Source organism: Myxocyprinus asiaticus, chromosome 26 (assembly GCF_019703515.2).
Source record: "Myxocyprinus asiaticus isolate MX2 ecotype Aquarium Trade chromosome 26, UBuf_Myxa_2, whole genome shotgun sequence".
NCBI classification, from domain to species: domain Eukaryota; kingdom Metazoa; phylum Chordata; class Actinopteri; order Cypriniformes; family Catostomidae; genus Myxocyprinus; species Myxocyprinus asiaticus.
Window position 1 is genome coordinate 39183967 of NC_059369.1, and position 25896 is coordinate 39209862.

The 25896-nt window shown below is 39.6% G+C and overlaps 1 protein-coding gene across 4 annotated transcripts in view; it reads left to right on the plus strand.

The window, feature by feature from the left end:
* Positions 1-25896, plus strand: part of LOC127416584 (E3 ubiquitin-protein ligase NEDD4-like) — a 55641-nt gene that overhangs the window by 12320 nt on the left and 17425 nt on the right. The window contains exons 5-13 of one of the 4 annotated variants that reach the window (XM_051655998.1): positions 660-713; positions 12565-12615; positions 13048-13109; positions 13410-13512; positions 16476-16639; positions 18633-18753; positions 19132-19284; positions 24486-24557; positions 25508-25627. In XM_051655998.1, coding sequence (XP_051511958.1) covers positions 660-713; positions 12565-12615; positions 13048-13109; positions 13410-13512; positions 16476-16639; positions 18633-18753; positions 19132-19284; positions 24486-24557; positions 25508-25627 — 900 coding nt within the window. Of the gene's footprint in view, positions 1-659; positions 714-3691; positions 5377-5452; positions 5478-6653; positions 6728-12564; positions 12616-13047; positions 13110-13409; positions 13513-16475; positions 16640-18632; positions 18754-19131; positions 19285-24485; positions 24558-25507; positions 25628-25896 lie in introns of those variants that run through there. The other 3 variants (XM_051655996.1, XM_051656000.1, XM_051655999.1) reach the window with 3 other exon arrangements.

Here is a 25896-nt window from a genome sequence, read left to right on the forward strand (position 1 = left end):
TGGCCATTTAGGGTTTTTACAGTCACGGGTTATGAATGGAGGATAAACAGACCCTCTTTCTTGAAATTAGACATGATTTATTTTAAATGTGCTCTAATTTTGTCCTTTTATAAATAGGTCATTGACATATAACATGTGCATCTAACTTATTTTTATTCATCATCAAGAGTTTAGGTAATAATTTAAACGAAAACATAAGGTACATTCATATAAAGTGGATATTTTAGTTCCTGTGACTGCCCACAGATTCATTTTTTTTTTTAATTACCATTTTTTAATCACCTTTTGACCTTCACAAATGAATTTCAAAATGGTCCTACAATGTGACAAAATAATTTTTAAAAGTAAAATTGTTCCTTGTAGTTTCTTAATTGTTATGTGGTCATAGAAACTGCATGTATAGTATAGTTATTATAGAAGAATTGGAAATAAAAAAAAATTTAAAAGTGTTTTTTTTTTACATCAGTCACATTGGTGAAACTATCATACTTGAAATGTTATGCTGAGTGTCGACCACCCAAATGCAGCTTGTTTGAAATGTGTTTTTCATTAAAAAAAAAAAATGATCTGATTCAGGTTTGAATGTAAAGTATCCTTAACATTAGTTTGTATGTTAAGTATATACATATTTTTTTCTCTCTTTTCCTTCTCTGTCACAGGTGCATCCCAGGAGACATCGTCTGTTACTGGAGGTGTTTGATGAAAATCGTTTGGTATGTACATGCATGGGCACATTGATTTACAGTGATATAAGCCACATTTGTTTGAGATTTGTGAATGAGTGAATTGTCAGATTTTCAGCCTCATATAGTTCTTTGTTTGCACATTTGCTGGAGCTATTGAAGAATCAGCCTAATCACTGTGTGGAGACAGTGGGGAGAAACGTGATGAAAGTGAAGAGGAGAAGTAGCTAGCAGTATGCTAAGCTGTTAGGCTAACCAGTTAACTTGGAGTGGGCGTGCTGTGTAGTGGATGTTCCTTGTTGTCTTGTGGGATGCAGACAGATACACTTGGCAATATTGTCTCTGCAAATGACATGAGTTTGGGGCAGGACTATTTGCTTGTCTAATGGAAGATGGGCGTGTTTGGGAAACCTGTTTGAAAACAGTAATTATTTTTGTGATTCTGTGTGGTGCAACTAATGGTGCAAAATATTTAGTAAAAATGCTTTCTCCTATTCCAGCTATAAGTAACACATTTTTTTTTATCTTTAAGTGTTAGCTTGGTAGTGAAATCTTACACGTAGTTTAGCAGTCTCAAATTCATTCTGCATGTTAGTGTTGAATTCAGCCCTGTAAATCAGCAGCTAGTGTGTAATTAATGAACAAGTATGCCTTTTTGCAAGTAGCCACCATAAAACCCAGTTATGGGAAATGAAATCTACCCTTGGGTGCTGTTAGAAGTGAAAAGTAACTGCTTTAAAGCACATAAAAGTGAATGAAGTGTGACCAGTGTTGAGGGGGGATCTATCCATTACACGCTTACGGCAGCGGCAGTGAATAACGAGGAAGGTTAAACAAACGCTTAGAGAAAGGAACCAGTGTTCGAACAGTGAGTCTTGATAAGACTATAAACCATAGTCACCCTCTTGTATGTGACAGGTAAGTCAACCCTGTTACTGGATATAAGAAAAACTGACATGTCATTGCTAGAATGTGTTCGTTGGCATGAACCAAGCATGCATGCTATTTCCATCACCTGAGGAATGTGGTAGCTTATAGGATGGATGACACATCACTTAACACTGAATCAACTCTGGTGGATTGACTATGGACCTGCGTCTAATTTTTTGCAAATGTTTCTAGTCTTTTACAAGAGATTGTTGCTTAAATGCTTCCACAGCTAAATCTTTCATTTGTGATCTCTCTCTACAAATCGTATATGTAACTTTTTCATTCAAGTTTGAAGAATAAAGGTTTTGTGTATTGTAGGAGTGGGAATCAGCAGGGACCTGACAATATGATATTTATATTGATATCTGGGTCACGATGTGAAGATATTGCAATTCTTTATGTTTAGTGTATTACTACTGTTAAAATGTTGATACAGTATTGTGATGTAAAATATTGCGATACTTTAAAATATCGATTTGTCCTGCCCCAACTCTAGACTTCGTTCAACCATGTTACAAGGGACCATGGTTAAAAAACTTGTACACTGTAATCTTCCATCTATGATATCTTTCTGTTCGCATATACTGGATCATTGTTTGATAAAGGAAGGTTTGGACTGGGAGTTGCCACAGACCTCCTGATTCAATATTACAATGCTATTTACTTGCCGATTTGATATGTATTGTGATTTTTAGATTATTGCGATTCTGTAAATGAAAGCGGAAGCGATAATTCTCATGGAGGACTCGTGGTAGCATTACGTCATTCATTCATTCTGTTCCAATCATGATCTAGCCTATATAAGGCCTCGCAGCTGTCATATTTTGCTCGTAAAGGTAGCGGTGTGCAAACTACCAATTTAAAACTACCAATCAACTAGTCAATGCATTGTCAGAGCTAGTAGTTGACTAGTCAGTGTTAAGGAACCCATGTATAATTAGGCTACTCTACGTCCATGTTACCAAATCACACGCGTTTCATAGTCATATAGTATATGATGCTAAGAACAGCCCTTTAACTAATGGATATTCAACAAATAAGTGGGCTAAAGATCTTTTAACCTTTTAACCTCAAAAGTTTTGGACCCTGTTGACTTCATATGTGTTCAGCAGAAGTCATACACATCTGGTATGGCTTGAGGGTGAGTAAATAATAAGAGAATTGTAATTTTTGGGTAAACTATTCCTTTAAAGAGACAACTTCTCAGAGACAAAACCAGTTTGTGTGGAACTCTGCACTGATACAGTATAACTTCCTATATTTATCTGTCAATTATTGTATTAGCTAAACGTGTAATTTAAATTAAATTAAAAATATTTTTTTTTTTTTTTTTTTTAAATCAGGGAGAGGATTTTAAAATTGTTCATCTCAAGAATCGCAATTTGTAACAGTATCGATTTTTTTCCACCCCTAATGGTAACTGCACTTAACCCTGGTGCACTTTCCTCTGATTGATGAGATGGCATGTCTCTGACACAAGCATGGTCTTAAATGGCTGCAATGGTGGGTGTCAAATGACACGTGATGTGGCATGTGTCCATGTGAGAATGGGCACAACAAGCTCAGTATCTGACTTGGAGGCTATTTCTTGGCACTAACAGAAGAACACAAATGGGCTTGTTTCCTTCGGGTAGTGCTACTGACTGAACTTTTAGATGAAGCTATCATGCCTTCAAGCTGTGCATGGTTGGAACTACAGAAATGAGCCAAGTGTTCAGTTTATGAACTTGCCGGTTTCAACACCCTTTTCCTTGCGTACCTGCAACACACTGGTTGATTCAGAACACGAATGCTATTCGGAAACCTGATTCCCAAGTTTGACACAAAATAAGGCTAAAACCTCCTCTTCATTATTTCTGTAGGGTAAAAATATTAGTTGGGGTGCAGCTTTGCTGAAACTGTAGACACCAGGCTGCCACTGCTGCAGGAGGAGGTGGCATAGTTGAGGTTGGCTTGAACAGGAGCAAGCGGTTCCACCTCTCTCCATCCTGGCATGCACACAGATTGTTGTTTTTTGCTGCAGGGTAACCAGCAGCAGGGCTTCAGACAGGGGGAGGGTACCCTTGCCTGAATCAGTTCTTGTGAAACTACAGAAGGCACAACTGAGGCACTCCCGAGGTCTGGCAAGAGCGATTGTGCCTGTATGGAGCAGTTGCCTCTGTAAAGATCTAGAAGCTTGCTCCTACTTCAAAGAGGAAGATCTGTGGGCTGTCAACTGGTGTCGGCATAGAACTATATGTTAGTGGCTTTTCTTTATGGTGCGTTTGACATCTCATGACTGTTATTGTCTGAGGATCTTCGGGAGGAATGTTGGTTGTCACTGCTGCTATTTTGGCTATGTTCAACCGCTAATGACGTCTTCTTTTATTTGTTAATTTCATGAGCAGGTTTGCCATGTTGTGCTTTTCATTGGATTCCTTGGATTAGTAGGCTCGACTGCATGGCACGACACCTGCGGTTGCATTTCGCTTCAAGGAGAAGCAACACAGACCCTCTGTCAGAGAGCTGCAGCCATGCCGAGGAGGCTGGGCTGACTGTTACCAGCCGTAGCTCCACCGAGGGCCTGGCGCACAGCTCTGTCCACATGAAGTTGACTCCAGGACAGCTGGCCCTGGCTATACCACCCTTGTCACCAGAGTACGGTCATTTACAGCGGCACTCCACCGTATTTATCCCTAAGGTTAATGGAAGCGGAGCGAGCAGAAAAAGCATACTGCAGATCTCTTTGCAGCCTTGCAAACAAAGCAGCGACGTGGAGAGCAGCACTGGAGAGGATGGAGAGCTCGCGAGCTGTGAGGGTGGAAACGGGAGCATGTCCGACGAAGGTTCCTGTAGCAGTAGCACGACGAGCGATGCCGGTTACTGCAGCAGCAATAGCATCTCTGAACCGGACGTCCCAGAGCGCAAGGTGGCTCAGGAGAGGACCGTTTCACGGCGAAAGACGAGGGTACCCTTGCGTCGCTGCTCTTCTCTTGTGATCTTTCCACATAGCCCCTGTACGACGCCACCTACATCCCCCGTTAGTCCAGTAGCATCTCCCATGATTCCGCCACTCCCTCCATCTGTGCGAAGTTCCTTTCAAACTTCTCATCAGATGCATCTGTCTAGCACTGACCCATCACAAGATGACATGAAGGGATCCATCACCACAGTAGTTAATGGACTGCGGCTGTCTAAAACCAGCTGTACGTCAGCTGAGCACAGAGACGCCAAGCCCATTGTACATTTCAGTGTACCCCCGGAACAACCATCAGGAACAGAACAAACGGAAAGACACTCCAGCGTTTTACTACACTTCGCAAACCAACGACCACTTCCTACAGGGAAAGGAAGTTCTGTCAAGACTAAGGTCAACGTTGACTGTTCTAAACCTCCTGAGGGCCCACAATCAGACAGTGTACCAGAACCCCACAAGGTAAAGCTGTTCCGTAGCACCTCAGCGTGTATGCTGCCAAGCGGAAGGTCGTCGTCGACTGAAAGGAGACACGACACTTGTCCAACAAGCAGTAATTTGGATAAACCCTCAAAAAAAGTTTCTCATCACGTACTTCACAGAAGTATCTCTCTGGAGGTACCCTGTGGTAACACGGAGATATCTTGTCATGTTTTAAATGCAGCACACATATACTCCAAGTACGGCCCTCCACATGTACACATCCTTGTATGTCATGGCACAGGTGCAAGAATATCAAACACTGTAAAGGATTGCAGCACAAACGACAAAGAAGATCATGTTCCAACCTGCATGGAGAGAAATGCCACCGTAAGCCATTCTGTCTAAAAGCATGTGAAAAATGATGAAGAATTTGTTCGGCAACTCAGTTTTAACTTGTACATTAGGTAATTGTACTCTTCTAAAAGTTGGTGAGTGTTTCGCCCTGAAATTAAATTAAAATCACGTTAAAATTGTAGATAATTAAGGATGCCTTTGTGGGATTTGTAGAATGAGCTGCAGATCTTTGCAATGAAGAGATATTTTGCATTCTAGTTTACTGTAGGGCTAAGTCATTTGTCTTTAGTTTTCTTTGTCCATGAAAAGTTGGTCTATGTTTTTGAATGCTGTGGCTGTGAATGGAATATTTTGCAATGACTGAGCAGATACACACTAGAACTATTGATAAATTCACAAATACTGTAGTTTCCTTACCTTGATCTAGGGAATAGAATATCATCAAGCTTTCCTTTAAATTGAATGTTCAAGGATTTAAAAAACTTCTTGCAACAAAAGACTTTGTGTCTGTCGAAAGTAGCGATATATTAAATACTCTTTGTAAAAGGTGAACATTTACTATTTCTCACATATAACCAGAATCAGAATGAGCTTTATTGCCAAGTGTTCTCACGTACACAAGGAATTTTTTTTTGGTGATAGGAAAAACATCCCCATGTATAATTTATTTAGAATTCTTACAACAGTTGTTGCCATTTGAGAAATTGCCAAAAACGTAATCTCTTGGGTTGACCAGATTGTAACAAATTCACATGAAAATGCTATCGAATGTATTGCTGCATCTCTTGCAAACATGCTAAAAAGGAGCTAATTTAAGCCTGTTTGCTTTTGGCATTGACTGTTAATTCACACAATTAACCAGCCCAATGTCAACAAGCATTCAGCAGTATTCAGTTGCATTGCACTAATTCATTCGGTGTGGCTGGCTTACAGACAAAAACTTGCAAACAAGGTGCAAGTTTTTCTCTGAAAAACTAAACTACTCTCTTGCATGCACATGTCGTCTTTTAGAGGGGTTTTCTATTTGTATTAATCTGTTAACACTCTGAACAATCAGTGTAAGTATTTACCTTGGGGATAATTAGGCCTATAGATAGCCGAGCCCCCCACAGCCCTTGGTCTATAAATAAAGAGCTCCTAAAATATTTCACTTGACTCCAGTTAGTCTGGCCGTGCACCACGCAGTCCAGCCCATGGATTCAGCATGATATGCATGGGCTGCAATTGGCTGTTGGGCTGTCTCAGCTGTTGGGGCGAAGGTCAGCTGATTGGGGTGGGGGGGGGTAGATGGGGGCCAAACAATGCGGAGACTCTACAGTTAAGGATAACATGTTCGCTGCCCAGCGGGTCATCCCTTAGCCGTGGCATGTTTTCAGAGCATCAGGTATCTTGCTTTCTCACCCTTACACTCATTTCATTTGCACTCTCTTTCTGTGTCTTAAATTTTTCACGCCATGTTAGAAATAGGTTGCACAAGCAATTACTAGTGGCTGTTACCTTTATTGCCACTGCATGCTTGTAGCCTATAATGTAATCAAAACTTCAAAGTCTCCAATTTCTGCATGCTGCTTGTCTGTGCACACCATTTGTGATGTTCAATGCCTTACGGTGAGTAGAAATTACACCAGGGGGATGTCAGCAACTTTAAGACAGTACAATGTGATACAGTACAATACAATTCAGGTGGATTTTTGTATGCAAAATTCTGCTAAAAAGTACTGCTGTGAAATTTACTTTTTTGCCCATCATCCACAGTGGCTGGTGAATGCCCAATTTTACCAGCCACCTTGACTTTTTTTACTAGCCACTTTGATTTTAATATAATGTTAATTTGTAATTTAACATATAATACCATATTATTATTATCATAATGATAATTTTGCAACATACAAATGGAGGTTAAAGAGTAGAAAAGCACAAAAGGGAAACTTTAATGTTTTTACAGCTCGCCAGCCAAATTACCCACCACTGCGCATGAAACACCCACATTTGGCTGGTTGGCGGATGTTAATTTCAAACCCTTTATACCTGGGTGAAACTATAGGTTACAATTCCTCTGTTTCCCGCTCAAGGACATTACCACACCTTGTGTTCAGTGACAGATTAGTTAAATCATGACTGTGTGATCTTTGGCAGAGGTCAAAGCAATCAGCGCTTCTAAAGAGCTAGCAGATGACTGAGTGTTTGTCTGTCGGGGATTTTGTTAGTAGATGACTGTGTGTGCCAGTTGTGTTTTTCCACAGCTGTGCTTGATTAGCTCTTATCAGTCAACAGTTCAGCACTTAAAATCTCTTCAGCAATGGCACTTCTGCCATGGTGCTTAAATACATTTAACATGGATTTATTAAAATAATTAAAACTCTGTTACAGTTTCGACAGATAGACACTACATGCTCATTCCCGGTCTTATTGTGCATGATTCATCAGTGCACATTATTCCAGAAAATCTGTTTTTGTAATCATTCATCAAATTAAATAACTTGCTTCACCACTGAAACAACTTTGCGATGCGTTGTTACTTTTTTTTGAAGAGGTGCACGCCAGGCTACAGCACAGGCTTTGCTGGAACCTCCATAGCTACGCATAGCCTATGGCGTAGGTTCGACAGGAAAGAATAAATCAGCCTTTAAGCTGCGCAGACTAATGGTTAATGTTAACTAATAGACAAATAGCAATATATACATTGTTTTAAGCTACTGTTGTAGGTAATGCAACATTTTCAAAAACAGAATGAAATCACTTGACAAGTGCAGCTTTCTTTCCTGTGTTTATGTATTTACACTTGTAAGGGGAAGTTTGGGTGTGGCGTTTTTTTTAATAGCGACTAGTCTTCAATTTTCATCGCAGCCATGAACCGTGATTTGCTACTCTCTATTGCTAGTCAGAGGAGGGACATTCTCATTCTTGAAAGCATTTTATATGACAAAAATTTGCATGTACCACTGACAGTAAGATGAGTCATTCATATTTTTGGTCCATTTTCCCGGAAGAGAACGCATTTATAATTCATATATGCTAAAAGTTGTAGGAGTATACTACCACATTGATGACCTTAAAGCAGGGGTGTCAAGCTAACATTTTGGTCGAGGGCCAGATTGGACCAAGCATCACTCTATAAGCGGCGCACTATTAATATATTTATAAATCATGTATTAAAATTATAAAACCATTTATTACAAGAAGCAAGTAAAGACGCTGACTACCACCCCTAGAGTCGTGGGTTCGAATCCAGGGCGAGCTGAGTGACTCTAGCCAGGTCTCCTAAGCAACCAAATTGGACCGGTTGCAAGGGAGGGTAGAGTCACATGGGGTAACCTCCTCGTCTCCACACGTGCTATGTCTCCGGTAACGCGCTGAACAAGCCACGTGATAAGATGCATGGATTGACGATCTCAGATGTAGAGGCAACTGAGATTCGTCCTCCGCCACCCGGATTGAGGCGAGTCACTACGCCACCACGAGGACTTAGAGCGCATTGGGAATTGGGCATTCCAAATTGGGGAGAAAAAAAAACAAAAACAATTGTCTGTCTTATCTTAATGTTATCATTTGAACAACAAGTGTAATGACTGAATTTCACAAAACAGTTCTTCGGAATGAAATTTGGCATGACGGTTTAGTAAGTGAATAATAGACATAATTCAGCTGATGTGTTTCACTGAGTTCATTCAGTGAATGATTCGTCAGACTGATTCAACTTGTGAGTTGGCAATTTGTTTGGAGAAATTCATTGAAAGTACCAGTTCATAAAATTCATTCATTGGTTTTGAGTGCAGCAAACACAACGCAATAGAAAGGCATGCTGTTTTTTTTATTTCAAATCAAAACTTGGGTAAAATATAATTTCTTTAGTTGTGATGCTGGAGATGCAGCAGTGGGGAAAATCGGATCAGCGGAACAGGAAACACCGTAAATCCAGAATAAACTATATGCTGCTTTAATTACTATTGGAAATGGTCTCAAGCTTTGGTTTTCTTTTGTCAATAGCGTTCAACTTTGAGTCATCTGCTCCGCTGAAAAACTGAGTGTTGAGTTATCGTTTGTCAGGTGTGTGTTTTGCAGTAGCAATCATGCTCCTCATGTAGCAGAAAATTGTTTTCTTTGAGCTTCCATCATTAAGTGTTCTCTTCAAACATTTGGCATCATGTACTGTTTTCCCTCTTATTACCCGGCTAGACGAGGCCAATCGTATCCGGCTGTTTCACAGCAGTTTTTCATTTTTTGCTTCACTATCTTTTTGCCTTGTTTCACAATGGATAAAGATGAGGTTCATCATTTAAAACCAGACTTACTATAACATACTATACTATACTACACTATAGTATACTATATACTATACTGTGCTGTTCTATACTATAATATGCTTTACACTACCCTACTATGCTATAATATGCTATACTCTCCTATACCATGCTATACTATACTATATATACTATGCTCTGCACTACTCTACTGTTCTCTATAATGCTGCTATGCTATATTACACTGTACTATATATACTACTTTTACTGTACTTTATCATACTATACAATACCATGCCTAATATACTTTACTATACAGTACTACACTACTATGTTATATTATGCCATACTCTGCTATACCGTGCCACACTAAGTGTACCTCACAGCATCCATAATATGCTGCGCTATACTGTGCTTCACTAGTCTCTGTCATCGCACTAGACTCTGTAATGCCATGCTAAATACTTTGCAATAGCTATGCTAAGCTTTCACTATGCTGCTACTGTTGTACTGTTAAGCAATACTATGCATGCATTGCTATACTCTACAACACCATATCATGCTATACCATACTATGCAGTGCAATGCTATATTATACTGTGCTGAACTATACTTTGCCATACTGTGCTATACTTCACTGGCTTAATAACTTTGATGACATGTCTTGACACCAGACATGGTGCCCGGCAAAATGGCAGAACTTCTTTGTGGTTTGACCCAAATTCAGAACAAACATATGAGCAAGCCATAAAGAAAGAGGGAATACATTTGAGTTTTAGTCACCATTATGGGTTTATAAATGCTGGAGAAAAAAAAAAACTGAATGACTCCATTTAATGTGGGTCAGTCATTTGCAAGGAAGTCTATATGTTGATGGACATGTTGTAGTGTACTATAAAACAAAACCATCTGACACCATTTTGGAAGATGAAGGCCTCATTTAGGTAATGTGCGTTTAACTTGTCATATTGTTTTAATTAACTTAATGACAGTGTGTATAGAGGTTGATATAAAATGTATATAAAGTGATTCCACGCTAAGTATAAAAGCCAGCCATTGAAATGAATGGCACCAGCTGGAAAAGGTTTTTCAATGGGAATGATTTGTTCCGAAAACAAACTGTCTCTCTGCCTCCTTTTGTTCAGCCTCTCTCTCTCTCTCTCTCTCTCTCACACACACACACACACACACACACGGCCTACTTTTACCTTCTTCACTCTATTTTTGCAGCTCGCTCCCAGTCTGAGGGGTAGACCACTGGGAACTCTACCTTTATAAAACCTTTTTTTTATATATAACTCAAGTATTTACAGTATATCACTGTAAACTATGTAAGCACTGTAACATCTGAGATAAGGCCACTGTTTTCATAACAGTGACATCTTTTATGGAGTATTTCAGACAGCTGCTGTTAGTTTTGTGTTAAGTGTAATTTATTTTGTTCTCGAAGCATACAGTTACATTTGCAGTAGTTGAAGGGGCACTGACAGGACACAAGAGCTGATGATCTGTGATTCATTGATAGTATCATTCATGCCTGTAGCACAAACAGTGCAGGATGAGTTACGCACTGATGTTTAATAGGTTTAGGAGTTGAGAGTGAGACTTTGCAACACCACTTGTTACTTTGTATTAAAGGAATATTCCAGGTTCAATACAAGTTAATCTCAATCGATAGCATTTGTGGCATAATATTGATTACCACAAAAATTTATTTCAACTCTTCCCTCCTTTTCTTTAAAAAAAAAAAGCAAAAATCTGGGTTACAGTGAGGCACTTACACTGGAAGTGAATGGGGGCCAATTTTTGAACATCAAAATACTCACTTTTTTCAAAAGTATAGCCACAAGACCTAAACAATATGCATTTATACATGATTTTAGTGTGATAAATGCACTTACAAACCTTTTCTGTGTAAAGTTATAGCCAACTTGTAACTTCGTTGCAATGACGATGTAATGTCAACAAACCCTAAAACGACTGTAAAAATGACGATTTAAACAACATTACAGCTCAAATAAATGCATGAGTTTTAACAGAATAATTAATGTAAGTGCTTTCATAAAATTATAAACTTCACATTTCTGCCTTTAAACCCTCCAAAAACTGGTCGCATTCACTTCCATTGTAAGCGCCTCACTGCAACCTCGATTTTTTTCTTTTTTCTTTTTTTTTTCTTTTCTTTTTTCCCTTTTCTCCCAATTTGGAATGCCCAATTCCCACTTCCCAATTCCTAGGTCCTCGTGGTGGCGCGGTTACTCACCTCAATCCGGGTGGCTGAGGACTCCGCTTCTGAGACAGTCAATCCGCGCATCTTATAACGTGGCTCGTCGTGCATGACACCGCGGAGACTCCCAGCATGTGGAGGCTCATGCTACTCTCCGCGATCCACGCACAACTTACCACGCACCCCGCTGAGAGCAAGAACCACTAATCGTGACCACGAGGAGGTTACCCCATGTGACTCTACCCTCCCTAGCAACCGGGTCAATTTGTTTGCTTAGGAGACCTGGCTGGAGTCACTCAGCACACCCTGGATTCAAACTCGTGATTCCAGGGGTGGTAGTCAGCATCAGTACTCGCTGGGCTACTCAGGCCCCCCTGATTTTTGCTTTTTTTAAAGAAAAGTAGGGACGAGTCGAAATTAATTTTTGTGATAATCAACATTATGCCACAAATGTTGTCGACTGAGCTTAACTTGTACTGAACTCGGAATATTCCTTTAAGAACAATTAATGTAAATGAGATATACTGTATATACAGTATGTATAAACTTGTGTTTGTTTGTATGCATTCATATGCATGCAGATTTGTGATCGATAAAGTGGACACAAGCATTAAATTAGTTGTAATGCTCAACTAATAAAAATGAATTTATGGTCATGGATGTAAAAATGATTTTATTTTTCTGACAGAATCTTAAGCTTTTGTTAAAGTTCTTCATTTTCTAATCTTGATGTCACTTTGTGTTTCTCTGCAGACAAGAGATGATTTCCTCGGACAAGTGGATGTTCCACTACATCAGATCCCAGTGAGTGTTTATAATGCATATTGGACGATAGTTTTATTCTGTTTTGTAAAAGCTCCTGACCTGTGTTGTATTGTGGTCACTGATAAGCCTATTGTTTAAAATAAGGTGTTAGCTGTTATTTTTAGAAGGTTTACCTCATATGTCTTTAGAGACACTTCCATTTTAACATGACATCATAAAATAAACCTCACATAACACCTCATTATGAGTCACTGTGTGAAAATTAAACTCTCTTTATATGTGTGTGTTGGTTGGCAGAGAGTTCAGCGTTATAAATTAAGGTTTAAAAATATCAGTCACATGTCACTTAGCTTCAACACTTGCTATTTGTAATGAATTATGCTACAGTAAGTGTAAAAGAAATGGTGTTGAATTACACATCTAAAGAATGTAACTTGGAGCAGGAAGCATTTTCACTTTTTATGTCCACAGACAGAAAATCCAAACAATGAACGGCCGTACACTTTCAAGGACTTCCTGTTGCACCCGAGAAGGTACGCTGCAGTTGTAACTGTTACTTCAGACACTGTTTTCACCACCTTGATACCTGCATGATTTATTCCCCAAACATCAGTTGGTTTTTAACCGAATATTTACTTGTGTAATTCCATTAGCTGTTGTCGTTGTCCTTTTGACCTCCTATGACATCATTCCTTGTAGCTGTTAAGTGTTTTCATTTGAAACATGTAGACACCATTGATACAGTTCAGCTGAGTTTTGAATTTTAAAGCGTTTTTCGGGTGTTGTGATGTGGATCTTTTGTTGATGCATCTGTTTAACTGTTTTTGTTGCAGTCATAAGTCCAGGGTAAAAGGTCACCTGCGACTTAAGATGACATACCTGCCCAAAAACAGTGATACGGAGGATGACCCCGCTGAACAGAACGAGAATCTGGATGTAAGAATACTTCAAATGTTACTCACACACCAATGTAAGCCTTCTTATCAAACACAAGTGCATTATTGTTTTAATGTTGATTCTAGACAGGAAAGAACATGATTAAAGTAGGTTGTAAGTGGCACCGTCCTCAAATGTTTGTCTTTGATGGTGAGCCCATGAAAACATTATAAAGATTCCTTTTTGTTACTTTCTTTTGGATGAATACTAATTAGTTTCAGTTTAATCTGGGTTCAGCACAATTTATGCTTCAGCTGTCGATTCAATACAATTCTGTTTACTTAAAGGGATAGTTCACCCATAAATGATAATTCTCTCATCATTTACTCACCCTCATGCCATCCCAGATGTGTATAGCTTTCTTTCTTTTGCAGAACACACACAGAGATTTTTAGGAGAATATCTCAGCTCTGTAGGTCCATACAATGCAAGTGAAAAGTGACCAAAACTATAAAGCTCCAAAAAGCACATAAAGGCAGCAGAAAAGTAATCCATACGACTTCAGTGGTTTAATGCATGTCTTCTGAATTGATCCAGTCCAACTTAATATAGAACCGGAAGAGTCAGTGTGCCAATGTTGTCTCTTTGTACGAGAGCTGTGTTGATACTGGTGTCGGGCATGTACAGGTGCATCTCAATAAATTAGAATATCGTGGAAAAGTTCATTTATATCAGTAATTCAACTCAAATTGTGAAACTCGTGTATTAAATACATTCAATGCACACAGACTGAAGTAGTTTAAGTCTTTGGTTTTTTTAATTGTGATGATTTTGGCTCACATTTAACAAAAACCCACCAATTCACTATCTCAAAAAATTAGAATACATCATAAGACCAATAAAAAAAACATTTTTAGTGAATTGTTGGCCTTCTGGAAAGTATGTTCATTTACTGCATATGTACTCAATACTTGGTAGGGGCTCCTTTTGCTTTAATTACTGCCTCAGTTTGGCGTGGCATGGAGGTGATCAGTTTGTGGCACTGCTGAGGTGGTATGGAAGCCCAGGTTTCTTGACAGTGGCCTTCAGCTCATCTGCATTTTTTGGTCTCTTGTTTCTCATTTTCCTCTTGACAATACCCCATAGATTCTCTATGGGGTTCAGGTCTGGTGAGTTTGCTGGCCAGTCAAGCACACCAACACCATGGTCATTTAACCAACTTTTGGTGCTTTTGGCAGTGTGGGCAGGTGCCAAATCCTGCTGGAAAATGAAATCAGCATCTTTAAAAAGCTGGTCAGCAGAAGGAAGCATGAAGTGCTCCAAAATTTCTTGGTAAACGGGTGCAGTGACTTTGGTTTTCAAAAAACACTATGGACCAACACCAGCAGATGACATTGCACCCCAAATCATCACAGACTGTGGAAACTTAACACTGGACTTCAAGCAACTTGGGCTATGAGCTTCTCCACCCTTCCTCCAGACTCTAGGACCTTGGTTTCCAAATGAAATACAAAACTTGCTCTCATCTGAAAAGAGGACTTTGGACCACTGGGCAACAGTCCAGTTCTTCTTCTCCTCAGCCCAGGTAAGATGCCTCTGACGTTGTCTGTGGTTCAGGAGTGGCTTAACAAGAGGAATACGACAACTGTAGCCAAATTCCTTGACACGTCTGTGTGTGGTGGCTTTTGATGCCTTGACCCCAGCCTCAGTCCATTCCTTGTGAAGTTCACCCAAATTCTTGAATCGATTTTGCTTGACAATCATAAGGCTGCGGTTCTCTCGGTTGGTTGTGCATCTTTTTCTTCCACACTTTTTCCTTCCACTCAACTTTATGTTAACATGCTTGGATACAGCACTCTGTGAACAGCCAGCTTCTTTGGCAATGAATGTTTGTGGCTTACCCTCCTTGTGAAGGGTGTCAATGATTGTCTTCTGGACAACTGTCAGATCAGCAGTCTTCCCCATGATTGTGTAGCCTAGTGAACCAAACTGAGAGACCATTTTGAAGGCTCAGGAAACCTTTGCAGGTGTTTTGAGTTGATTAGCTGATTGGCATGTCACCATATTCTAATTTTTTGAGATAGTGAATTGGTGGGTTTTTGTTAAATGTGAACCAAAATCATCACAATTAAAAGAACCAAAGACTTAAACTACTTCAGTCTGTGTGCATTGAATTTATTTAATACACGAGTTTCACAATTTGAGTTAAATTACTGAAATAAATGAACTTTTCCACGACATTCTAATTTATTGAGATGCACCTGTATGTGTATGTGTGTTGTGTTTACGTCGTAATAAATACAGGCACAATTCCAAACTTCCAAATTCTTAAAAAAACTGTCATTTTACCCAGAAGTGCTTCTGTTATTACATTCGATGGAGTGGTATCCAGCTGGTTTAAGATCTGGACTAGGAACACAATGTTTGTGGGTTTGATTTTGCGCAGGGATGTGTCATGAACTTGAGTTTGTAAGTTCACAGTTCCCTAATAAGAATCTGGGTTTCTCTAAAGCAGATAAACAAGTACTGGCAACAAAGTACTGGTCCTTCATCAACTGCACAGTTGGGTAATTAACCTCCGAGTGGCTAATTGAAGAGAAAAATTCATTACCCCTGTAACTGGTTGTATGGAACTCTTTGTTAAATAAGCTCTGACACTGCATAAAACTGTATTTTAAAAAGGGTTGCAAGAATTTTCAGCATGGTTATCAGGTGGTTGCTTACCGGCCCAGGTCAAAAAAGCCCATGTGGTCGTTAGATATTGTTTGGGTCCCTCCTACAATGTCTATGGGATTGTATCATCTGCTAGATGAAAAACGTAACCGATCGCTTAGAAAAGTAATTTCAAACCTCTCCTCAAAAAGCCGTGTGGTTTGAGATTTGAGAGGCTTGAGATTCAGTTGTGTTCAAATCATTAACCCCAAGTATGGGCAATAATAAAGGTGGAATTTGCCTTAGTAAACAGTACTAAATATGCCACAGAGGTTGAATGTTTCAATGCAGTCTTAATTTCTGTGTTGTAGCCTGGCTGGGAGTTTTTGGAGCCTCATGAACTGTGTAGTCCACACCAGCCACACCAGCTGCCTGTGCTGCCCCCTGGCTGGGAGGAGAGGCAGGACAACCTGGGCCGAACCTTCTATGTCAACCACGAAAGCAGAACCACCCAGTGGCACAGACCCACCATACAGTAATGAGCACTTACACACTTAAACATACACACAACACCAACACACATTTAACTCCAACAAACATTTTTTAAATGACTTACACTTTTAATGACATACACTCTAAACACACACAGTTTCAGCACACACTTTAGACGGGTTATGCCGAGTTTACACTACACGATTTTAGGCCCTATTTTCACTCGCCGACAGTTTTGTGGAGATCGCCGACAAAAGCCCGAAATCATAGGCAAATCAGAGCTCGCTCCCGTGAGCGACGAACGCAATGTATGAATTATCAAAGAAGCGATCTGAGAGAAGCACCGACGCGTCGCCGATGTCAGCAAGATATCTAGCATGTTAAATATCTGAACCTGTCTGCGATTCCAAATCGCGCAATGTGAAATGTGTTTTGACTGAATACAACTGCAGCGTTGACCTACAGCCAATGAGAGAGCCCCACCCCGCCATTTTCAAAACCCCACCCGGACAAGCACGAGAACGCCCACTCACACGTGATCTTGTGTAATTCTCGTATCACTTCTCGCATGTACTCTGTTGTGAAATGTAATTTGGAGTCTAGGCAGAGTCGTCGGGGATTCGTCAATAGTGAAATGTTTTGTAATGTGTTCACCCCTGTCACCGATTCCTCGTGTAATTTGAAAACCCTACGACTTCCATGACAAGACAGACTGTTGTGTAATATGAACGGTACCACAATCCGACATCTTTAAAAGTCGTGTAGTGTGTAGGAGGCATTACTCAACACCAACACACAGATTCCCAACACCCATTTTAAATGATACACACAACCCAAATACTCATTAAACATAAACGCACTTACTTTCGCTGGTTCGAGATGTTTCACTTAATGTTGTTGTCATTTTTTAAACACAAAAATGATGTGTTGGATTTACTTAAAAGTGTGACGCAAAAATGCTACATATGTATTTTAAGTAAATTCAACTCATGGACATTTGTAATTTATAATTAATTATAATAGTTTTTTTAATGTAGTTTTCTTTATTTATCACACATTTGCACATATACAGTGAAATTCTTTTTTTTCCACATATCCCTGCTAAGCTGGGGTCAGAGTGCAGGGTCAGCCATGATATGGCACTCGCCCCTGGAGCAGATAGGGTCAAGGGCCTTGCTCAAGGGCCCAACAGTGGCATCTTGGCAGTGCTGGGGCTCGAACCCCCGACCTTCTGATAAGTAACCCAGAGCCTTAACCGCTGAGCCACCACTGCCCTGTTTATGTCACCATAGCTAGAAAATCTTTGTTAGATATACACGAATGTATCAAGTCATCCAACTTTATTTCTTTAAAAAGGTATGTCACACGAATAAGATTTAACAACTAATAGCACATTGTTTCAAATGAGCTTTTTTTTAATGATTGTTTCTACTTAATTTATTTGGTTCAATTAGAAAATAACGATTGAGGCCATTAAACTTGATTCCCCAAAAAAGTGCAGATAAAGCTGCACTTCAGCTATGCACATTCACATGTGCATGGAAAAATGACATGTATTGAACAGAATCCAACTAATCACCCTAATAGTGACTTGATACAAAACAACTAATTACAACATCAATAATACTAAAAAGAGCTAAAATTTCTATGAATTCTTAATAACAACATATTGTCCCAATAAGTTCCTTTTGACCAAACAAACATGCTTAAATTATTCCAGCGCAGGAGCTTATGGGTTTTCCCCACAACCTCACTTGATTGTTTGAGTTAGTAATACTTAAAATCTTAAATTTATGGATTTTGAAACCAAAGAAGTTCAAGGAACTCACAATTATTAATTTACTTTATGTAGCACTTTTGTACACATTACTGCAAATTAAGTAAAGCATAAAATGTTATAAATATATACATTTCTGAGTAGAAGCGATTTATTGTTTTATGTGTCATGGTTGTTAAGCCAACAAATCGTTTTTTCCTCCAGTGCTGTTATACTCAGGTGTTTCTGAGCTCTGAAGTGTTTCTGTTCTGTTTGACAGGGATAGTCAGATAGACGATGAACAAAGACAGGACACACACACCGAGTCTCAGCGCGCATTCCTCACACGCAGACAAATATCTGAACATGACGAAAACCATGAGCGCAGAGATTCGCCTGAGGTATTTAAACACACACACACACGCACACATTAACAAACATGTTTTCTTAGCTAACTAAATGAGGACATACCATAGACTTCTGTGAAGCTAATTATATTTACTATAGACTAATCCTAACCATAAGCCTAAAAGATACATTTCTGCATTTTTACAACTTAATCAAAGCAGTATTCTCTTTATGTATCAGTTTTAAAATTGGGGATATTTTCTGAATATCCCCAAAGGGAGATTTTGACAGATTTAGCTCTCTTTTGGGGCCAATTTTGTCCACAACTGTAGCTTAGTACATATACTCACACACAAACACACATTATTCTGTGACTTCTTCCAAACTCTCGGACAAATGACACACTTTCACATCTGTGTGTGTGTGTGTAGAGCTGGGAGATCATAACAGCAGATGAGTCCACGCTCTATAACAGCCACAGCGAGTGCTCGCCGCCACCGCCCCACTCTCCGATGGAGTTCGCGGGATTCTGCGAGGAGTTCAACAGACTGCAACCAGGAAGCGACAGACGCATGTCCCTCACGGTCAGTCTACACACACTGATGCATGTTTGTGACAATACATTGCAGTATTGTTTGTGAAAGCATTCAGCATATTAAAAAGTTTTAGTGCATATAAAGATGCTATAATATAGCCTACATTTGTTACTTTTTTGATTATTAATGTAACTACAATATTGTGCATTATAAAACAGATAGCGGTCCTGCATGCTGATTGGTCAGTAAAACATTTTAGCTCTGCTACAAAACGTAATGTAATAACTGAAATGAATGTAATACAGGGGTGGCCACCCCATTGGCCACGCCACTCGCAATTGCCGTTTTGGTCATTTTTTTGTCTTGGGCACAGTTTAGTTTTTTAGAGGTGGAACCGTCTCTGTACAACCGCATCACACAGGAGACTTAACGTGTGTGCGCACCAAGGTCGCTGCACCTCCCCGTCACGGGTGTCACTGTATCCCCTCCATTTCTATATCCACGCGCCTCCGCTTTCCATGCGCTGTCCCACGATACGAAAAACAACCTGGCTCCGCCCCTGATGTAATAACAGCTATGATACGAAGCACCTGTTCAATAGCTGCTGTGTACTGTATATCACTGCACAGCACACAAAGTATCAATTTATTAAACGACTAGTTCACCCAAAACTGCATATTCTCTCATCATTTACTCACCCTCATGTAGGGCTGTTCCAGTGGCAATTTTTTTACCACCGCGGTGGTTAAGGGCCAATCACTGCCGGTGAACGGTGTTATATGGTGGTGGAGGGCGGGGTAGGGTGTGCGCGCAAATTACGTGTTTATTGCGCATCAGTTTTTAAATAAATAATTATAAATACGAAATAAAAATTAAGCTCTTTGTAAAATATCACAAAATACCCCCAAAAAATAAATATAAAACTTTTTGCATTGGTTTTACACTGATCAGCCACAACATTAAAACCACTGAAAGGTGAAATGAATAACATTTATTATCTCGTTACAATGGCACCTGTCAATGAGTGGGATATATTAGGAAGCAAGTGAACAGTCAGTTCTTGAATTTCATGTGTTGGGAGCAGGAAAAATGGGCAAGCGGAAGGATCTGAGTGACTTTGTGACTTTGGGCCAAATAGTGATGGCTAGACGACTGGGTCAGATCATCTCCAAAACGGCAGGCCTTGTGGGGTGTTCCCGGTATGCAGTGGTTAGTACCTACCAAAAATGGTCCAAGGAAGGACAACCAGTGAACTGGCGACAGGGTCATTGGCCAGGATTTGCTGCTAATGTCTTGGTGCCAGATACCACAGGACACATTCAGAGGTCTTGTGGAGTCCATTCCTCGATGGGTCAGAGCTATTTTGGCGGCATGAGGGGGACCTACACAATATTAAGCAGGTGGTTTTAATGCTGTGTGGCTGATCGGTATACATTTCTGTCTGTTATTAGAATATACAGCTGGTCTTATACGTCAGTAACATGCACACGTCAAGGACTAAAAATATTCCAGATGTCATATTCTATTAATATTGTTAAACTCCAATATTCAACATGACTAAATAAACAGTTGGACAATAGTTAAATAGTTCAGTCCTACCTTTGCTGGAAGCTTTTCAATTGTTAGATACTTTTATATTTTGCAAGTTATGATGTTTCCAGCTGCGCGTCCAGAACGCGCTGTTAATCTCGTCAAAAAAATTACACACAAAAATGTTTGAGTTGTTATTTGATTCCGTTTACAAAGACGGGAATATAAGGATAATTGTAACAATTTTACTTGAAACATCGTTGGCGAAAATATAACGAGAAATAAACAATACTGCAAGGTATTACCAATGCACTGACAATGTTTTAGAAGCAGAAAAATATTGTTGAATAAAACCTTGTTTATTCAAAACGATCCAGTCGTTATTGTGAGGATTTTTTTTTCATCTAAATTGCGTGTAGAGAGATGAAAGCGCTGATCCCAGTGGTAGCGCTTTTATAATCACGTATTTTCAAATGCATCGTATATATACACCGATAAGCCACAACATTAAAACCACCTGCCTAATATTGTGTAGGTCCCCATTTTTTTCCCATTCTGATGGTTGATGTGAACATTAACTGAATCTCCTGACCCGTATCTGCATGATTTTATACACTGCGCTGCTGCCACACGATTGGCTGATTAGATAATCGCATGGATGATTGTTGGTGCCAGATGGGCTGGTTTGAGTATTTCTGTAACTGCTGATCTCCTGGGATTTTCACACACAGCAGTCTCTAGAATTTACCCCGAATGGTGCCAAAAACAAAAAACATCCAGTGAGTGGCAGTTCTGTGGATGGAAATGTCTTGTTGATGAGAGAGGTCAACAGAGAATGGCCAGACTGGTTCGAACTGACAAAGTCTACGGTAACTCAGATAACCGCTCTGTACAATTGTGGTGAGAAGAACAGAATCTCACTGTGGGGGGGTTGTCATGATGATGCTAGCAGCCCTACCCTCATGCCATCCCAATTGTGTATGACTTCCTTCTGCTGAAAACAAGCAAACATTTTGAGAAGAATATCTCAGCTCTGTTGGTCCATACAGTGCAAGTGAATGGTGGCCAGAACTTTAAAGCTTATAAAAGGATATGAAGGCAGCATAAAAGTAATCCATATGACTCCAGTGGTTTAATCCATGTCTTCAGATGCGATGTGATATGTGTAGGTGAGAAACAGATCAAAGTTTAAGTCCTTTTTTACTATAAATCTCCACCTTTGACCAGCCCCAACCAGTAGGTTATGAAAGTGGAGATTTATGTAAAAAAGGACTTCAATATTGATCTGTTTCTCACCTACACCGTATTATATTGTCATAACCAACATGAAGGTAGCATGCCATCTCACTTGATGCTGAAAAAGTGTTTGATATTGTAGAATGGGATTATCTTTTTAAGATTTTGGAAATATACGGGTTCGGGAATACTTTTATTGGATGGACTAAGTTACTTTATAGACATCCGGTAGCGGCGGTACAAACAAATGGATTAATTTCAGATTATTTTACTCTGGACCTCTTTCCCCATTATTGTTCTGTCTTGCCCTGGAACCATTAGCAGCCGCGATAAGAAAGGAGGATCATTTTTCAGGGGTGATGGCGGGAGGTGTGGCACATAAGCTTTTGCTTTATGCAGATTATATTTTATTATTCGTCTCCGACCCTACTAGATCTATGCCTTGCCTCCACAGAATTATTAATTCCTTTTCTAATTTCTCCGGATACAGAGTTAATTGGTCTAAATCCGAAGCTTTGGCTCTGACAGCATACTGCCCGGTAACGGCTTTTCAGCTGGGCGCCTTCCAGTGGCCCAAACAGGGCATTAAGTATTTGGGAATTTTATTCCCAGCAAATTTGTGTGATTTAGTTAGAGTTCATTTTGACCCTTTAATAAAAAGGTTTTTGAGCAATGTGTGCAGGTGGTTTTCATTACATTTATCTATGATTGTGAAGGTTAATGTTATTAAAATGAATTGTATTCCAAAATTCAGCTACCTGCTACAGTCTCTCCCTATAGATGTCGCCCTCTCTTATTTCAAGCAATTTGATAGCATAGTGAAGTCCTTCATTTGGAATGGTAAACGTCCCAGATTACATTTCAATAAGTTACATAGGCCAATTGACAAAAGTGGGCTAGGTCTACCCAAGATTTTGTTTTATTATGCATTCAGTCTCAGACATTTGGCTTATTGGTCACTTCCACCTGAGAGCCCCTCCCTGGTTTTGTATTGAATAGGAATTTCTTGCCCCTATTTCACCATTGCAAAGCCTTTCTATTAAACTAACTGGAAAAGCTAAGTTACACACCCCGTTATCTCACATTTGCACTTGGTATAAGAGTCCAGAGTGTTTAATTCGGACATTTATTTAAATGTTGCCTCGAGCATATGGCTGAAACCAAAATTATGTATTAACAGTCCCCTTTCTGCTGGTCAGAGTGGATTGTGAGGGGGGTTACTACACTCGGTGACCTATATGAGAGTGGAGTGTTGAGAACCTTTGAAAATATGGTTCAACATTTTAGGATTCCCAGGTCTCAGTTCTTTAGGTATTTACAGTTGTGCCATCTGCTCTGTACTATTTTTGGGAGTAGCGTACACCCCCCCTAAAGCGGCAGATACTCTGGGAGGGGTGATTACTGCTTTTGGAAAAGGTCATGAGGCATCAGTGTATTACTCCCTGCTAATTAAGAGTCTGGGGGATGGAGCTTCAACTTCTCTCAAGAGATTATGGGAGAAAGATTTCAACTTGGTATTGGAAGAGGAAGTGTGGGCAAGGATTCTAAAAAACATCAAGTCTACATCTAGAGATGCAAGGGTGCGCCTTATGCAATTCAAGATTTTACATAGATTCTATTGAACCCCCTCTAGATTGTATAGGCTTGGTCTTAAAGACACACCCACCTGTTGGCGATGCCAATCAGAAGATGGGGACACAACCCATGTTTTTAGGTGGTGTGATAAGATCCAAGAATTTTGGTTGAGGGTTCAGAGTTTTATGTGTGACATATTGGGACACTCAATTTTCATTTTCCCACAGACTCTGTATCTTAGGTAATGGGGTGGTCATTAATATAGGGGACAGATATATAAAAAGTTGGGTCCTAGCCAGAGTTATAATCGGCAGACGGATCATTCTTAGGGGATGGAAGTCGGCTGGAGCACCCTCATCTCAGGAGTGGTGCACAGAGATGGGCGGGGAGGCGGCATTCGAGGAGGTAACATATAGAAGGCTGGGAAAATGGGATTTGTTTAATAAGAAGTGGGGTAGATATTTGGCCTTTTTGGAGGGTTCTCGGGGAGGGGCAGTGGAGAGGGATTTGTAGTTTTAAATGTGTATGTGCATTCTTATTGTTTTTTTGAAAGTATACTTGTTTTATAATTATGACCACTGGAGTGCGTATTTGTGTTGGCTTAATTTATATAATTTGATTCTGCATTTTCTGTTATGTTTATCTAATTTGTGAATGGAATCAATAAAAATTGTTAATAACAAAAAATGGAAAAGGACCCGTTTAGACCCTCATGATTGTGTGTGAAATATTTCTATGAATTTGTCACGTGTTTTAAAATAGATTTTTAAAAGATTTCTCATTTTTATCACCTCAATCAAATCCCTTTATTGTCACTCAACCATATACACAAGTGCAACAGTGGGTGAAAGTCTTGGGGACAACCTTTTTTGTCAATGACCATTTTAACAGTGTTGTGTTTGTCTCAGCCACAAGGACATAGCAGTCGCAGAGGAAGCGGGCAGACTCTAATGGTGGAGGAGCATCCAGTTCACCCTGTGGTGAGAACAGAAACATTCAGAAATATATCTGACTGAGCTCAGATCCAGCGCTTGTGTGTGCTCTAGTTTCAGCTGAATGTAGAGTGTTTTGCTCACAGTGTATAATATTAGCTGCCCCAGATATCCCAGCATGCCCTGTACCTCGTACATCACCTCAGCTGCCGCTGTGCCTCTGCTCCCTCAGGACGCTTTGTTTTACAGGCTAACTGCTACAGACGACTATTTATGACACACTTTCTGTTTTTCTGCTGTCCTCGTATGATCTCTTAAAAAAAAGAAAAGAATTCCAGAATGTTTAAAAAAAAAAAAAGAAAAAAAAGGGCCCCTTTTGACTCATTTGACTTGTTTTTTTTTTGTTTTTTTTCTTATGTACCACTACTCCATTGTTTGTAATCCATTTACTATAGAGTTTACTCTGTGCAAGGGATAGTTGATAACTAGCAAAAGGCCTCTACTCATCACCCCCCCCCCATACAGAACACTTAAGGGGGGCTTTTTGGGGAACTTTTATTTTAAATAGTAATAATTTAAAATGGGCCATCATACATGACCAAACACACACAGACACACATGCACATAGTCAAGGAAGCCAAGTGCAGATATTCTAAAATACATACAGTATATGATTTTACTATAGTATTATATATAATCATTTTTTTAGAACCTCTGATTAGGGGCCCAGGAAGAGATAACATGGCTGGCACACATTCCAGCACTGTTTGTCAGAGGCCCCGGGGCACTGGCCCCTTGGCCCAGTTCATAATCCATCCTTGCATGAAAGTAAAATAACTATAATGCAAATTAAAATCAAATAATATTGTGAAATGAAATGTAAAAATCAGTGAATTTTGAATAAAGACAGACATAACAAATGGAACATTAATTACAAAAATATTAATTACATAATTTAAAATATAATTTAAAAAATTACTCTCTCTCTCTCTCTATAGTTATTACCCACCTCTGCTGGTTTGCCTCCGGGCTGGGAGGAAAAGCAGGACAGTAAAGGGAGAATGTATTATGTCAATCACAACAGCAGAATGACAACTTGGACACGCCCACTGATTCAGGTACATACTTAAAGGGACAGTTCAGCCAAAAATAAAAACTGTCATCTTTTACTCACCCTCCTTTCTTTCTTCTGGGGAACAGAAAAGGAGATTTTACGCATGAAAGGTTGGCCTTCACTTTCATTGCATCTTTTTTTCCCATTCAATTAAAGTGAATGGTGACTGTTGTTACGGTCGCTAACATTGTGCCTAACATCTCCTTTTGTGTTCCATGGAAGAAAGTAATTTTGGAAGGGTTTGGAACAGCATGATGGTGAGTAAATGATGAC